General features: G+C 33.9%; 1 protein-coding gene across 3 annotated transcripts in view; it reads right to left on the bottom strand.

The window, feature by feature from the left end:
* Positions 1-17,624, bottom strand: part of TRDN (triadin) — a 243,231-nt gene that overhangs the window by 121,786 nt on the left and 103,821 nt on the right. For all 3 annotated transcript variants that reach the window (XM_080588349.1, XM_080588347.1, XM_080588348.1), the window contains 4 exons: positions 13,408-13,479; positions 3,416-3,451; positions 2,830-2,892; positions 1,894-1,956 (listed from right to left, as the gene is read on the bottom strand). In XM_080588349.1, the coding sequence (XP_080444475.1) occupies positions 1,894-1,956; positions 2,830-2,892; positions 3,416-3,451; positions 13,408-13,479 (234 nt within the window). The remainder of the gene's footprint in view (positions 1-1,893; positions 1,957-2,829; positions 2,893-3,415; positions 3,452-13,407; positions 13,480-17,624) is intronic.

The following is a 17,624-nucleotide window of genomic DNA, read 5'->3' as shown; positions in this document are numbered from 1 at the left end:
ATCAGACGCTGAGGCACCTCCTTTCAAAACTGGGCCATGCACTACTATTCTGTTGATCAAATGTGGCAATTATTTCAGGCTTAAAACCTTTTAGGGATAACAATAGGTGCTGCCAATCAAAGCTAGAAAGTACACGCATTCAAAGAGCAAGCTGAATGAGGAATAACAGCAACATGTGTAGCAAGAATATATTATGGATTACAATCCTCTTACACAAAGGCTAGTAAACTCTTCAAAATGCAGCAACCTACGGGGCTAATAAAAGGGACAGAAATGTGTGGATGTCTCGGTTTGTCTAATTTGTGTCTTTCTAGCATTGGTAGGATGACTCACTGGATTTAGCAACAGCTTGTGAAGATGAACATATTAATAACTTTATGCTGCAGCTCTGGCATAAAATGTAATCTTTTAAAATTCCATATTCTCAAAAGAAATACAAGCTTAGAACCAGAATAAAGTTAGAAAACATATTTGAATTGTCATCTTATTTTCTTTTTAAATCTGTGTTATACACTTAAATATGCAACTTGGGAAAGACTATTCCCTTCCATTGTTATCCCTCCCCAGTGTGCCACTCCCTACCATTGAAGCATACTTAAATATGTGGCTGCCAATACAGTGCCCCAAAGTATTCTGTGTCATTCTGTGTATTTTGATATTGTATCAAGCATAAATTAACATTTTTTCTTCTCATCCTGTAAACACTTAAACAGGGAAGCTTATGTAGACCATGTATTATTAAATGGCAAAGAAAGCAGATGCATATTCATATTTGCATATGTAATCCACAGTGTTAGTAAACAATAGGTTATATATCATTTTGGCTTTTGATAGAATTTGATAAAATTTGACAGATTTGAATAATTAGATAACAGAGCACAAGGCTTACCTTGAGAACATAGTAAGTGTAGCCCTGAATCTTTCAATTCTAATTTAAACCTTACTTCAGGGCTTTAGGCATTACTCTAGCCTACAGAAAGGCTTATTTGAGTACTTGATGACCTGCAGAAGATTATACAGAAAGTCTCTGACAAAGCAGCAAGTAGAACCAGTGTATTTAGGTATTAAAATGATGACCTAAACCACTAGACTGACCCTTTTGTTTCTCCTTGATTTTAATGAGACTTGATTTTAATGAGACAGTTTCACAGGCTGTGACACTTACAGGAGATGTTTGCATTTGTACATTAGACCTACTTGTAAATTTATTGAAATATCAGGAAAGAAAATTTACAACAATCTTAATGTAGACAAGAACCAAATGCTAATTTCTAGTTTGATTGAAAAACACATATTTTAATGTTAAATAGCATAAAACACAACGGGTTAGTGTAAGGACATCACTAATTTTAATTTTAATTTAAAAAAATATATATTCTGAGTGTGGAGAAAGTCTTAGAAAAATAATCGCCTATTTTTTATCACAATAAGGGATTTAATATGTAGATGTTATTTATTACTATGTTACTATTTTTTAAAGTGAGACGAATTTGTGAAAAAAAACATGCAAAGTTTTATGTACTCCATGCAGTCTTCCATGTATGCACTCTTTGAAACTGCTTATGCTTTTAATTGAATTTTTTTTTTGCATGACAGAAAGCAGTTTGCAATGTTTTTTGTAAGAATCCTAAGCTCATAGAACTGATAATAATGTGTATTATTTATATATACATATATAGAATATGCATAAAATACAGTATATATTATATATAATGTAAATACAGTTTATATGTATTTAAAACAGACTGTGATATAAATGTATATATCTCCAGCTTGAATTCTTAATTGATAATGAATTTTATGCACCCCTATCTCAAATGCTTAAAGCCTGAAAGTGCTTACACTAAACAGTCAGATATCTATTGCAGAGAAAGGCAGACTTCATTTTCTTACCTGCTTTTTTAATTTCAGGGACAGCTGTCTTCTCATGAGCTTTCTCTTTTTTTCCTTCTTTTTCTGAGATTTAATTAAAGAAAGTCATTTGATATGCTATAACTCTGAATCATACACTCAAATATGCATTCAGCCAAGCCCTGATGGGCACATGTTGAAAAAAGTGACTTATTTGGGAGTTTAGTTCAGATTATTCCCTTATAGCACTCGCACCCAACTAGCCACAGAGCAATCAGCTGAAAATGAAAATTAATCAGCATGCATCAACTATGAATGATTTGGACCCTAAATAATTCATCAAAAGCTAGGCAAAAATCATCAGTGCATGAACATGGTACCTTTTAGCTTTAGCTCTAGTAGCAATGAAATCATTAATAAATAATAAATGACACAAATATTTTCCCATGAAAGCAAACCCTTAGTGGATTTTTGATGCTTCATGGGAATGAATGGTCCAAAATGTTATTTAGATGCATATCAAAGCTTTGCAGTTTGATCACTGTAAGTTTTGGGTATGATTCTTAAAAAAAAAAAAAAAAGGCATCAAAAAAACGACCCTTAGAAAGTGGCACACAGTGAACCAAGTGATACGTTGCTATGCCCGTGAGTTTTGTGTTTGGTAATATCACCATGTTCTGCTATTTATAGGGACCTCGCTAAATTGTCTGACAAGCAGATAGCTGGCCACCAGACAGTATTGTGTTACTAGTCAGAAAAATTGTTCAGAAAATATCAGCCACTAAACACATCAGACATCAGGTACAGAAGAAACAGTAACATGCAAATTATGATTAAGGAACTAAGAGAAGGACAATATAGAGACAGAAGCATGGGACTACAAACAAACAAACAAAACCAAACAAAACCAAACAAACAACAATAGGCTTTGAGTCAAAAATTGGAATAAGACCAATAAGAAATGTTCCCAAACCATACCTTTCTTCTTAGTTTCAGTAACAGACCTCCTTATATCAGTCCTTTTCTTTTCATCCTTTCTTTCTAAAGAAGGAAAGAGAAGTTCAACTATTTTCACGTATATGTACGCATGTCTGTATATATATATAAATAATATATTATTAATAATAAATTAATATAATATATTAATATATAATATACATTAATATTAATATATAATATTAATTATTAATAATATATAATAATATATTAAAAAATTCTCATCAACAAAAAGGCAAATTTGTCATCTTCAGATTGTGCTGCATGGCTTTGGGTGTTGACAAAGGTAATGTAACTATAAGAGTATGGTTTTTTTTTTTGGTGATGCTTTATTATGGATTTATGTGGATAAAAACAAACAACAACAACGACAAAAAAAACAGGTTTTATTACTGTACAAAATGTCACAAACACGGGAGCACAAGCCTTCAAGCAAAAATCTTTTCTTTGCTTGAAAATTATTTTGGGTATAGGAGTGTTTCCAGAAGCCAGCAGATCCTAGAAGTAATTATGCTATTATCGCTTGCATATACTAACATGAAGATAAAAGAAAAGTGAAGAAACTTACTTTTCACTTCCTTAGTTACCACAATAGACTTCTCTTCTGCATGAAAAAATATATACAGAGAATTAAAAAAAAAAAAAGTACTGCACAACATACTTCCTAAACCAAAACAAAAGATATGTATGCTTGATGTAAAAAATCATATTTTTATAGAGTACATGAATTCCACAGTCTGTCCATGGTGGTTTCATAAAAAAGTTATTTTGCTTTTGGCTTCAGGCTCCATATTCCTTCCTTCCATGAACATGCTTTGTGATATGCAAGTTTCTTAACCACATGTAGTGTCAGAAGATTCTTGTGTATATATTAAAAGTGTATCTTAATATTCTTGTTGTTTAGCTCTTGGGTTCCCTAGTGAGAGTCTCTCTCTCTCTCTCTCTCTCTCTCTCTCTCTCTCTCTCTTTTTGAGAAGCTGTTCATAAACTCTTGCTAGAGAACATGGCCATCTCCTCAAGATTGAAGACTCTTCAACATTAGATTACACATAAACTGTTTCACAGCTCCATTTTCCTGTGCTACCTATGACTTTTATGACTTTTCAGTGTTTCATTTCTACATGTAATCAACATACTTCCATCTTTCCACTAACTTCTACTCCTAATAGCTAGAGACTGAAGTGCTGCTAGTATTTCTGTGATCTCTCTTTTTTATCTATCTATCTATCTATCTATCTATCTATCTATCTATCTATCTATCTATTTATTTTGAGAGCCTCTGTTCTGGTAAAGCTGTTGACTACTCCATTCTTCCAGTTAGATTAATTGCTTTCGCTTCCATACATTTCTGGTGCCAGGTGATGCACAGGATGCCCAAGGTCCTTACAAACAAAAAGATTCTTTTTAATCAGAAACTATTTTGGCCTTTGTGCACCATGTCACAAGCTTCTGGTGCCCAGCTTTGCCACATAAAATATGCTCCAAATATCACAGCAAGGTTCAGAGACATATCTGTCCTGCGAGCCGTGAACTGAGACATGGTGCTTTGAGTAGTGGAGCTTTGCATGGAGGACATATGGAAGGTAGCAGGAATTTTTACTGCAATTAACTTAAAGTACAAAGATAATATATCCCTGGCTGCAGAGGTTTTATTGCTAAGTCTGTCCACCAATTAATTCCACTGACATAATTTTCTAACATCAGAGTCTTGAGTTGAAATATTTAGTTCCCAGGGGGCCTAGAGACATCTGTATTTGTTATGAAATTTCTAGAGGATGATTACAGAGAAATATAAAAGGACTGTGGCCCCTATTTGCTGTTAGTGCTGCCCAATCCGATGTATGCAATCTTGGTCAAGTCTCAGGAAAAACAGTCACAAGGCTTCCATCCAAATCTCAGTTGCATCTAGCCCCATTTGATGCACCTACTGTACAGAAGTACACCTACTACTGAAAGAAGTTTATGTAAATGAGATGATAAACTTGATAAATGGGTATTATGGGAAGAGTCATTTGTGATTTAAGGAAGCAGTTCCATTTCTTGAATAAATTTATTTCCTGTAACCTGAGTAGTTCACATTTAGATTGTGGCATATTTAAGTGTATATTTAACACCAGAAAAATTGTCATTTCTGAAACAGTAAATGCAGTGGTTTTCCTTCCGATATGTACATAGCTAAATTAAGAGGTAGAGCAAATAAATAAATAGGAGATTAGACAGGTCTTTTGCATTGTAAAACTATGAACCCCATCTGTTAATTGAAGGTACTTTTTTTTTTTTTTTTTTTAACTAGGAGCAGTAGCAGGACTATAAATCTCCATGGATCAGCTGCATAAAGAGGGATCATAATATGCATGAACAGTAGGTTACACAAGGAAACACAAGGTGTTTTTGATGATTCAGGGATAGCTACAAGATGGAATTCAAATGCCATTGACTATTGAAAAAAATATTGTTGTAGTTGTTGTTACTTTTAGTTGATAATGCAAGTAATGATGTATACTTTTTTTTTTCTTTTCTTTTTTTTTTCTTTTTCCCCACCAGGAACTCTAGTCTAAAACCATGTCTTAATGCACAGGGTATAAGGGATATACAAATAAAAAGACTTCACCTTCAAAAACCTGTAATACCTTTACAAGAATGAAATAGGGATATTAGCAGATGGTGGAGTATAAAGTAACAGACTCAGTCAGTAAGTCAAGCAATAGATGTTGCATTTAGTCAACTTATTTTGTAGACTGTCAAAAGTGTTTTGTTTAGATCAAGGAGGAAACTAAGGACTATGAAAAGGTTAAGTTAAAGCAGTGATGTGCTACAAAATGTGAAATTCTTTTTTTTTATTTGTTTGTTTTTGTTTTGTTTTTTTTTGACTGGGAAAAGAGTAAAACAAACAAATGCATATAGTTTTCCTAAGAAATGACTGGAGAAAAGTGACCAGCCCTAAAGCAAAGAAGCATGTGAGATAGAATTATTTATTTCTCAGTAAGTGATGAGGGCCTGAGGACATTGGTTAAAATCCAAGTGAGATTCAAAAGAGCCCAGGAAAGAGGTGTTTCAAACCAAATTACCTTTAACAGTTTTGTCAATGTCTTTTGCCTCGTGGGACGTCAACTAATGCTTAGCCAACAGTGGGAGGGGAGATAACAAAAACACGCTAACAACGCACCACTTGAAAGCAGACATGGCAAGACCAGTGTCTTACTGTGGCAGCACTGAGGGGAATCTAAATTTAGGGATACATGTGAGTTGCTAGGCATAGTGTCACGGGAATGCTGCCCAGGGAGTTGAAGATGGTGGTGCTGTGAGATTTTCCTCTCCATATCATTCCAGATGCTCCATGTACTTACGGGGACACTGACTCTGGAAGTACTTGTCAGCGCATCCCACCCGCTCTCAGAAGAAGAGGTAAGGAGGGTAGTAAAATGCAGCCACAGATACCTTCTTGTGGAGAGCTTTGGGAATAACAAAAACTAACTAGTGGGGCTGTATGCCAGACATTTGGAGATGTTTTTGTTCAAATAAGCCTTCTAAAGTTCAGACATGTATACAAGGTTTATCTGTATTTATCTAAAACCTTGTTGTCAGGAAATCTTGGGAGAAAAGCTCTTGTGAGAAGCTTTTGATATTGCCTGGCTTTGTGAAATACTACAACAGTTTTTCTTGACTGCTAATTCTGGTCCTGGCAGAAACAAGGAATAGCAGTGGTATGTGTGTACTCACACACATATAAAACAGATCAAAGTGAGTTGATTTACCTTCTTCAGTGATACTGTGTTTCAGACTGGTTGCAACAGGTAAAACTTCATTCAATTTTTCTGCAAACATTAAGTTGTCATAATTTCAAATCACCGTTCAAAAAAAAAAAAGCTATATTTTTATTTCCTATTAGTTTTCAGGAGATTAAAGTTGTTCTTCCTTTGTTTTAATTGGTGACTGTCTCTGAACTCAGTGAAAGCTTTATTCTTGATTTCATTACATTTACACTTTTGATGAGATTTCTTTCCCCTCTGCATTTTGCTTTGGGCGGAGAATATCAATGACTGGTCATTGACTTTTGATATTAGTGTCACTCGTTTTCACACAGGACCCTTTTATTAACCATAATACTTAAAAGAAGAATGCAAGGAAATATTTCTGCTTGGTTCAGGATGTCAAAGAAACTAAAAAATATTTCAACTACATCTAAATTTCTAGTCAAAATTGACTTCAGATATTTCTGAAAAATCCCTTACTTGAGTAAGAGTGTCCTTGTTGGCCCAATTATTTTCTCTGTGAGAAACAATTTTGTCTTGTCTCATCCGTACTACTGAAAAGTCAGTAAAGAGCAAAGAATCTTAAATCATATTAATCTAGCTGTCTTAGAATTAATTCTTCTCACACGCAAACTCACATACATACACACACTTGCACATTCTTCCTAAATTATAGGTGTGTACTTAGGTCAAAATTATGTAAATTTTCAGCAAAGTTCTGTTTTAAACTTTGCATTTCAGCAGATTAACACAATACAATTTATTGTCTTACTGAGCAAATGAAAGACTAATTGGACACACAGGTCATTGGAGATATAGCACACCATGATGTCCTAGGCAGTCTCTAAAGCCTGATTTTGCTTATTGAAACCATTTCACTGTTTTTAAAACCTAATCTGAAATAGTATTTGGCAGCTTAGAAGATTCCTTCATGGAGATATTTTCAAGTTCTGCAGAAAGTATGCAACAGCAATATCATGCTTGAGATTCATGGTGCTTTCATGTGACCTTCATAAGTATTTCTCATTTCTTTCTGGAATGATTACAGGCTCCATTTTCATAGCTCTGTTGAATTAAGCACCAAAACTGTTTGCTAATAGCAGGGGTCCGTATGTTGCCCTCGCTAAACAACACAGTAGGGAACAAAGGAGTACAAATACCAGGGAAACGAAGCCAGAAAATGCATGCTAATGGAAAAAAGAGTTGGCATGCCAACCTCCATGACATGACCAGCAGTAGGAAATCCATTGCATAACAGCTAATGGCAAACATGATGCAAATATGATTGTGATGAAGAATTAAATTCCCAGGGGAACACTGACACCTTATGGTACTACCTTCCTTTGCAAGATCCAAACTAATGGAGGTAAGGCAGCAGGGTTAGCCTTCTCTGTACTTGTTAACATTCTTACTAGGCAACGTGAATCGACAGCAGCACCAATTGTGTCACCTGTGCTGGGAAGGGTTTTGATCATGCCTTTTATGGTTCATGCTTTTGAGCAGGAATGTCTGAGGTTTAGGAAGAAGAGGTGACCAGGCAATATATGACCTCTTCTTCAGGGATTTGCCTCATGGAATTTCAGCATTTGAAAGAGCAGAGAATCTTAATCCATGTAAGTATTCTCCGTTTGCAGGTTCATCATATGCAAAAGGTTATTGCTTACCTGTAGTACGTAATAAAAATAAACAAACAAAAAAACTCAAACTTAAATCATATTCAAAGTTATTTGTTTTTGTTTTATTGGGAAGATTTTGGTAAATGCTTATTTTAAACTTCATAAAACAATATAGTAAATTGGATAAATAATAATAAAAATGAGAGAGTATAGTAATATATCTATTCTAAATATATGTAGCTTTATACTTTAATTCACTTTCAACATTCTGCTAAGCACTTTTTAGTGACTGTTTAATTTTTCTGTCTTATGCTAGAATAAAAGAGCCTCATGTTATTAAGTAAAATGTCAAGCACTTTCTGAAACAGTGTGGAGTTAGGCTTTTTTCTTCATAGCTAAATCATTAGAGTTTACTTCTTAAATGTCTAATCTAAATCATTAAATAAATCACTTTGAAATCTTGTGTAGATGATTTCATAGCTTTTACTGTATTCAGTACAGACTCATGGAAATGTCTGGCCCACATTTCTCCAAATAAACAAAAAAACAAATCAACCAAACCAACCAACCAACCAACCAAAACCCAACCAAACTTGCTTTCATGCTATGTACAGAGTACCCTGTTAAAGATATCCTAATGGTTTGTTTGTTTGTTTGTTTTCTTAGCAGGTTAGTTTAAAAACTAGCCCCCTGTATTATATTTCTCACATAAACATTTTTCTTATTTATTTACCTTTGGATTAAAATTTATCAGACAATGAATTTTCATCCACAAATAATGTCAGCATTATTAAAAATGCTCTAGACAGGAGAAAAATTCAAAATTCTACATATTTTCAAGGTTTCTAGTGTATCTTTCATTTATTTTTTTTTTAAAGGGTAATTGATTTTATAACATAAAAACCCAGACATTTTATAGAACAATCTGTGTACAGAAGAGAAGGTCATTGACAGACGGTACAGAGGCAGATTGATTTGTACAAGATTTATACACTTCTATACATCAAGGAAGCTTTGACAAAATGTGTATTGGCTTTAGTAATTTAGATACTCTTGGTTATATCCCCTAATGTTATATTCATGAACTGAGATATAGACTAGAATTTCTTCCTAAGATAGTCAGATAGTGTACATTCTACACAGCATCAAAGTTAGATGCAGATTTATGTTTCAATGAGAATTTAGCCTCCACAGGAATTGCAGAGGAAGTTAAAGATACGTATCCCACAGTAATTCAATTTACTGCATTCTGCAAAACTGTAATTGGAGAATTCAAACAGTGATCTTTTTTTTTTTTCCATCACAAAACCTCCACAGATGTTTCAGATATGTTTCCCTTTTTTTCTTCATTTAATATCAGAAATAATAGCAATATGGAAAAGAACAGGCAGTCAAAGGAGGGAGATATTTCAAAAGCCATCATGATCCATTAGCAGATCAGAACAATTATGTTGATCACTATTCTGTAATAAATGTTCTCCCACTCAAAGATACAAGCACAGATTTTTAGCACAATACAACCTGGAAGATCATAGTCAGATACGATGCTGTTTATTTACTTTTTATTTATTTATTTACTCATTTACTTATTTATTTAGCTTTTTTTGGTGGTACACAATGCTCTTCAACGTACTTTTGTGTAACAAAACATGCTGTCTGAGTTCATAGGTAACATGCATTAAGATGCCTCCCACTGAGAGAAGGATTTAGATACAGGCTTCTCACAAAGATACTCTGATCTCATGGAAAAGCAAAGGAATGCTATTATGTAACAATTAATATGATGTTTTACCAATAACTAACTACATTTCTGAGCTTAGTTTTTACATTTCTAGTCTAACTGCAGCATCTTCTTTAGAGATTGCCCAGCCATGCCTGAGAACACAGCAGGGGAGGACTGTCAGAAAGGGAAATTATTTCTCAGGCAAATGGGGAAATGGAGGAAGCTAAAACCTGTGTGAATTGAGAAAAAAAGTCAAGACCTGAGAGAGCAGACACACAGAAAACCAATGTTTTCTGCAGAGCCGCACTAGGGTGTCAGTGGGTAACAAAACACAAGAAAGCAAGAGTTAAAAGAGTTAAAAGAAGACAACAATCAAGGAAGATGCCTATTGCAGACAAAAATTCACAGAGCCATGGAAAACAGGCAAAATCAAATTACAGCCAGCACCAGCATCCTACCTAGATGGCAGTGTCACAGTGTCAGCCAATATGAGAGTCCTACTTCCAGAAGATATAATAAAGGATGTAAAATGAGTTATTTTACTTCATGGTTGGGCAAACAAGGTTTTGCTTGGAACACAAGTAGAAGTAAGAATCAGTGTCTTCCTCTTCACAAATTTCCTTTCCTTATTTCCCTTGATTGTTGTTACTGGATCTTTTTGTTGTGGTTGTTTTGGTTTGATTTATTTTGGTTAGATTTGTTTGGGTTTGGTTTGGTTATTCTTTTCTGTTTGTAGCCTAAAGCTTCAAACTCTTCATTGAACTTTGAGTGTAAGATCTGAAGACAGCAAGTTTTTTTTTTTTTTTTTTTTTTTTTTTGAAAAGGGCCAAACCACCATGAAATGGAACAGAAATGATTTTTTCCCCTTTTCCCTTCTGATTAAATGAGCACAAAGCATGTTGACTTCCTACCAGGAGAAATCTGAGAAGTTCAGTTCATATGCATGCGTTTCAATGCACTTTATTGCATACTACACAAAACAGGATACAGGTTAAGATTATCTTACGTAGTCACTGTCTACAAAAGACTTACAATGGAGGCAAAGGAAGAGAGAATGACAGTGACAAGCAGAGAAAGGTTGATATTTAAAACATAACAACAATGTGCTGATTTTCTAAGACCTTATGAATTCAGCAGAGAATGATTTCTACTGGGTATTGGATACTATCCAGGAAAAGCTTTCTATCTGAAAGTATAAAACACTTAAAATTATTAGACATATGCTACTGCCACTACTTTCACATTATCAGAAAACAAAAACGGTCCAAGATTACCTAAGAAGTCAGTGGCAAAACAGGGCAGTAGTTAAAAAAAAATAAAGTATTTTCAGCTTTTACCATCTGCATGGTTTTGTATCTAATCTCTGAATGCCACTGAGTTGGAATGCCTAAGGTCTAAATAGATTGGTTTCATGATTTTTCTCTGTGACAACCATTCTGTTACTTCCTAAAGTTTTACTTTTTATTCAGGGTTGGTTACTTTTATCGAAGGCCAGGCCACTTTCTTCCATAAAGTACATTTCTCAATCAATGAATGCTTGTACGTGTTCACTGTCCTTAGAATTTATAATACTATCTTTGTATTTACAATAAAACCAGTATTTTGTTTCAACCTGTCCCTTCTCCTGCTCAGTAATAGCAATGTACTACTCATAAAGGTATGCAAACATTATGAAGACACAGATAGATGTCTCTTCAGCTATTCCAGGGATTTAAATTTCTCTGACTACTTCTCTTTCTCCCTTCTGATATTATGCCAGCTAGTCTCATAATTAATTATTTTCCCAAGGGCTGAAATAAAGCTCCAGAGTTTAAGTTTCCTAAAGCCTTTATATATGTAAATATATATATGCTTGCTTTTCGTATTTGGAAACCACACAATAGTGCAATATAACAGCTTTTCACAACAGCAGTTCACAGTAATTCTTCCTTCTTCCTTTCCTTCAAAACTCTTGCATGAGTGGTGTTGCATCCTAGTGACTGGTCTTGAGCCTTAAAAAGTATTTAGTTGTATGTTTCTGAGTGCATAATCTGTCCCACAATTTGTTTGCCAAATGGGTGTTTGCCTAATTTACATTCACAATTACCTCAATTGCATGCATAAATGAGCTAATGAAACCCACAAATGTGTAACTGGTCATAAATAGTCATTTCTGTGTGCAATTGCAGTAATTGCATGCACCTCATGATTTTGAAAATCAAGAACTTAATGTTAATTTGATTCTAGTTCATGTTGTATAACAGTTATATTTAAAGATTAAGTTTATCACTCAACAAATGCAGACGTCTTTTTCCATTATGCCTTTTTTTCATTATGGCTAATTGGTGGATAACAATGTTTAACATTTCAGGGACTTCTTTTTGCTGATAAGCCGGGTTCAAACATTTGCCTTAAACAAGCAGGATGGCAAATCTATTTATATATTATGTTGTGTCAAAGTAAATACAGATTTGTACTCCTTCCAAGAATGTATCTATCAAGAAATATTTATTTGAGGTAAAAGGGGAAAAGAGATAGTAAGTCACTTACCTGTTTTTATCTAAACATTCTGATTGAAAATAAACACATTATAGAAATCAAATTAATTTAAATGTTTGTTTCAGTCACAGGTTCTGCCAAAATCTCTCATTTTCCATTTTCAAATGCAGGCAAACCTTGTAGCATTTGCTAGTTATGCTTCTGCCACTCCATCTGCTTTTATTTTAGATCACAACTGCTTTCTGAATAACATAGAACTAAGACCTCTACAAGTAAGTGCTGTGGTGTGACTAAACAAATTTACTATATGAAATCTGATAAATGATTACATAAAAAGACTCATGTATTTTATAATATTAAATGTTTTAGTATAGAGACCAAGAATGTGTTGCAGTAATGGTTTTAAGTCATCAGGTATAGTCCATTTTAAAAGTGAAACGCATATTTCAACCAGTTTATTGATATGATTAGACTGTAAACAATATAATTTGATTGCAGAGTTATGTTTTAATCTTCTGAATGTAAGCTCTGACTTCTCATTTTTTCTTTCAGTGGTTTTTGCAAAAGAGATAAATATACAGCCAGAAATATTATCTTCACTATTGTAGATAATATACAGAAAAAAAAAACCACATCTGAATTACAATAGCTGAAATAGTAATCCAAAGTAAATTAAGAGGATAATGCTGATTATGCTTTACAGTTAGATGGCAACTTATAGCTAAGTTACTATATAAGCTACACCATCCAAAGAATTTTAGAGATTGGGTTTTAGTCCTGCAATCTATTTCATGCAGGAAATCCACTGAACCATCTGTGGGACTACTGAAAGGAAGATTTGTAACGCAAATATGATTGCACCATTCATAAAACTAGCCCTAGTCATTTCATCTGTTTTGTAATACAGGTTATATTTATAAACAAAATACATTAAACAGAGAGTCAAGTTAATAAGTAGAAGACAATAAAGGAGGAAAAGACTCAAACTTGCCTTCAATAGCTGCTGTTTTCTTTCTTGGACTATGTTCTAGAAGAAGACGAGGTGATGCCATTTCCTTATGTCCTGCACGAGTACACAGGTTAAGAAACATGGATTTAATGCATTTAATAACAGGCTGTGCACATTCAGTAGAAGGATGAGCTCCCTTCAGAGTTTTTTGTGTTTAAAATCTAACATTGTGCATAAAAGCTATTATCTTCTAGACATCATAGGAAGAAAATGTATTTCTCAAAAAATATCATAATTATTTTAAAGAGATACATTTTAAATCTACAAAGACCAAGTGACTCAAGCATGTGCTGAAATGCTTACAGATCTATTTTTCTTCATTAGACTAAAAACCTCAGAAGAATACTATTGTAATAATAAAGTTACATATTCATGATGCCTCTTCTACAGTAAAAGCATATTTTCTTCTGTCAAGCAAATGATCTTTAGTTGTTCCCTCAAGTCCACTTATTATGAACTTCTTGAAAGACTGGTAAAAAACATTTGTTTCTTATCCTCAACGATTATTCTTAATTTACCAGTACCAAGAAGGTCATGCACTGTAAACACTGACTAGCTTCTGATTCCAGCTGCTGAGTGAAATACCTCAACTCTCTTGGAGTGTTGAACTGTACTTTCTCACAAAATTGAACTAGGACTTCCTCTGCTAAGTACATGTCCAGATACAATGCTTTATGAAAAATATTTTCACTTAATTTCCTCAAGTATTCACAAACAGATGTATTATACTTTTATATTACATAGGGGTTTTTTTTGTTTGTTTTTTAATGCCTATTTGCAGTCTCCTTATTTCCTTCTAATTTCTTTCTCTGCTATTTATGCTTATTAGCTATCCTGTCATGGTCACTTGGAAAGTACAGTTTCTTGGGTATCCTGTGAAATAAAATTAATTTGTGAAATATAATAAAAATATAGTCATATGCACTAGCACATACTCACTGCAACTGAGCCCACATGCAATGAAGTTGTTAGGTTTCAGCTCCAGATCTACAACAAAAACTGAAAGCCATGCCTCATGACTGGTGATAGACTCAGAAGAGAAATAAATATCTTAATGATCCTTTGAAATTGCACTATCATACTTACCCCTCTCATTTTACAAATGTATGTATACTCATGGGGAATGCATAAGAAAATCATCATCTTGAAGACAGCAGTGGGATTTGAGCCCTATGGTCTCAATGTTATTTCATCTCATCAGCATGTGTATGATTGCAGGCAAATAATTTGCAAGCACACAATTTAGTTCACCTGTTAATTGTAAAAAAATTCACACATAGAACTGCTCAAACTGACTCACATGTCTGAGCCACTGGAAAAATGTTGAGACACTGACAAAATAAGTGTACTGAATGCACTGTGCAACAAATGAAAAAAAATCTCAGGTTTTACACCTATTTACTGTTTTGGTGGTAACCACAAAAGGATATTTACCAATCTCACCACAGAATGACTGTAGCCTCATGTGACTGAAATGAACTATAGGAAAACTTCAGAAATCCAGATATCTAGCCATATTTTTCCAAACATTTTGTGTTTCAAATGAACATCTTGCAATTCTAAACTAAGCTAACAAGATGCTGAATACCACTTGTTTCCGTCAAGAATCTAAAAGTTACACTCATAAGTTCTGTCAACAATGAGAAGCTTCATTAATTGAATCCCTATTTCACAAAGAAAACCAAAACAATGTAACATGTAATGAAGAATGGGTAAATAATCTTATTCTTTCTCCTCGTTTTGATTAAAGTCAAAAAAAACCCCACCTAAATATTTATTTTTTTTTCTTGTTTTCTTTGCCTTTACCTAAACTAGATCACCTATCCCTAGATGGAAAAAGTGATAAATTTTACAATTTGGAACAATTGTTTTGTGTTAAAGGTAGTAAAGGACTGTGGCTCAGAATGTTGAGTAGATAAAGAAGGACAGAGAATAATTTAGCTTGCAGTGTGATGTCTGCTGTGTGGGACAATGATCTAGCACCTTCAGGTCAAAGTACAAGATGGCCCCATTATTTTCCTGTTCTTTGTTGTAGTAGCATTTTTCTAATGATTGCACCAGTGTTAGTTAGTATAATGCCAGTGCGATACCACTTATTGCTAATGACTTGTCAAGTTCTATTTTATAGTTTTACAAGTTTTAAGCAAATCATTTATTTCATGCAAATTGACCACATGATCTAATATGAGAGTGTTTTAAGCACCAAAAGCTTAAGCTTCACAGATCAAAAACTTTCCCTTAGGCTAGAATGTTAGTTCTGAGCAGGTTCCAATCCACTCTGATAAAAAGCTTCTTTAATGTTTCCATGTGTTATTAAATGTCTTTCTATTCACTTTGATGGGAATGCAAAGGACAGTAGCTAAATAAATATTTTATCCATTCTTTTGATGAAATATGTTAAAGGGGATATCCTAAGTCAAATTTCTTTTTTTTTCTACCTTTTTCTTTCCTCTGTAAGTTATAAAGTGTAAGTGGCTTTCTGCAATGTAGAGAATTCACAAACAGAAGTAAGGAATTGGCCTCAGTAGATCAGACCATTAGTGTTAATGGTGTCTACTATCTTGATTTCAGCAGTGGCCAGTTGGACACATATCCACAATGTAAATGAAAGGAAGTCAGGATATTTCCAATGATCTTGGTGGACAACCAGTATAGTCCATGAATCATGAGAAGTCATTATCCAGATTGCTACTGTTATTACTGGACATACAACTTCTCTGCTTAAAAAATGCAGCCACATCACAGCTTTGGAATTTAATGACTGCATATTTATTACTTCTCATTTCACATGTACTGTACTACTCATTTCACATGTAGTCTTTATTTTTCCACTATGTGATAAGCTAAAAAGAATGATTTGTCTTTTAGATTTCTATGTATAATTAGTTCATGCAGTTGTGCTACAGATACCTCCTTCATGTGTGATATTGTTTATAGCTATCTGACAACATATTACAACTCATGGAAACTGATGCAGAATGGAAAGTTTTAACTTTAAGCTCATTAGAATGTGCTCACCACACAGAAAAAAAAAAAATAGGTCATGTTAAGATGTGAGTAGCTTCCTCCACTGCCTGAAAGGAAAAAAAAAATGCTGCAAAGCTGACTAGGAGCTATAAGGCACTAGATACTAAATGAATACTTCATTGAAACTAAGCTACAGTCCTCAAGCTCTGTGAAAAATCTGTCATTGGTGTTTATTAAATTGTTTGAGATGTGATGAAGAAAATCCTTCTGATTTGTTTGATGAATATTTTAGATTATATATTGCATGATAAGGAATACAAGGCAAACTTTAATTACCTTTCTTTTCTTATTATAGCGTCTCTTATTATAGTGTCAAGCATATCATGTCCAAGTACTGAGGATAAATTTATTTCTTAGGATAATAGCAAAGCATATGGATTTTCTTTCTTCCCTGATCTGTCCAGTTTGACTAGTGCAGTGACCTTAATTGATGTAGTCTTTAAATTTACCTTTCTAAATCAAAAGTTCAGGGAATTAAAGAAAATATTTCTAAAATTATTATTATTCTATAACAACAAAAATCATTGTAGATGGCAGAATATTACAATTGGATATGGGGGGAGAAATAATGCCACCACAGAAAGCAATATGTGGAAACACCTTTCCTCATATCTCCCTCACATCCAAGTTTTAGTTATCTGAACAGCAGGAATCCTACAGGCCAACAGCACCAATGCTTTGGTGTATTACCTCTCAAATAGCCTGGAAAAATATCTTCAAATAAATCTTGATTTGCCCAGGTGTGCCTTTTTTCTTAATAATAGTAGAAATAATTGAAATCAGGTAAGCAAGCTCTTTGCAGAGTCATTTGTCATGAAACATAGATTCAGATCAAATGCTTCATGAAGCTTGGAACAAGGACTAGAAGAATGAGGTAAGTGCTAAAAATGCTTTTAGAGGATTGAAATCTTAATGGAATCCCACTGTTCTGTCTAGTCTTCCAGTTTTGACATATAAGTTGCCTGAAGTTAAAGATGAACCTCCCTTGTTATTAGGTGTTACTCTTCAGACATTAGGCTGTCATTGCTATGGGGAAGGGTTTCCTGACTTGGTATTAGTGTATGAAAAAATATGAAGAAATTTTTTGCATTAAGACAGAATAGCTGACAATCAAGAGGTGAACTTGTGTAACTATTCTGAACAATGTAAATACTTGTTTTGGGAAAGGAACT

The sequence above is a fragment of the Anser brachyrhynchus genome (genome assembly GCF_964034855.1).
Source record: "Anser brachyrhynchus genome assembly, chromosome: 3".
In the NCBI taxonomy this organism is placed as follows: Eukaryota; Metazoa; Chordata; class Aves; order Anseriformes; family Anatidae; genus Anser; species Anser brachyrhynchus.
Note: the sequence above shows the minus strand (reverse complement) of the source record. Positions and strands in the feature narration are given on the sequence as shown.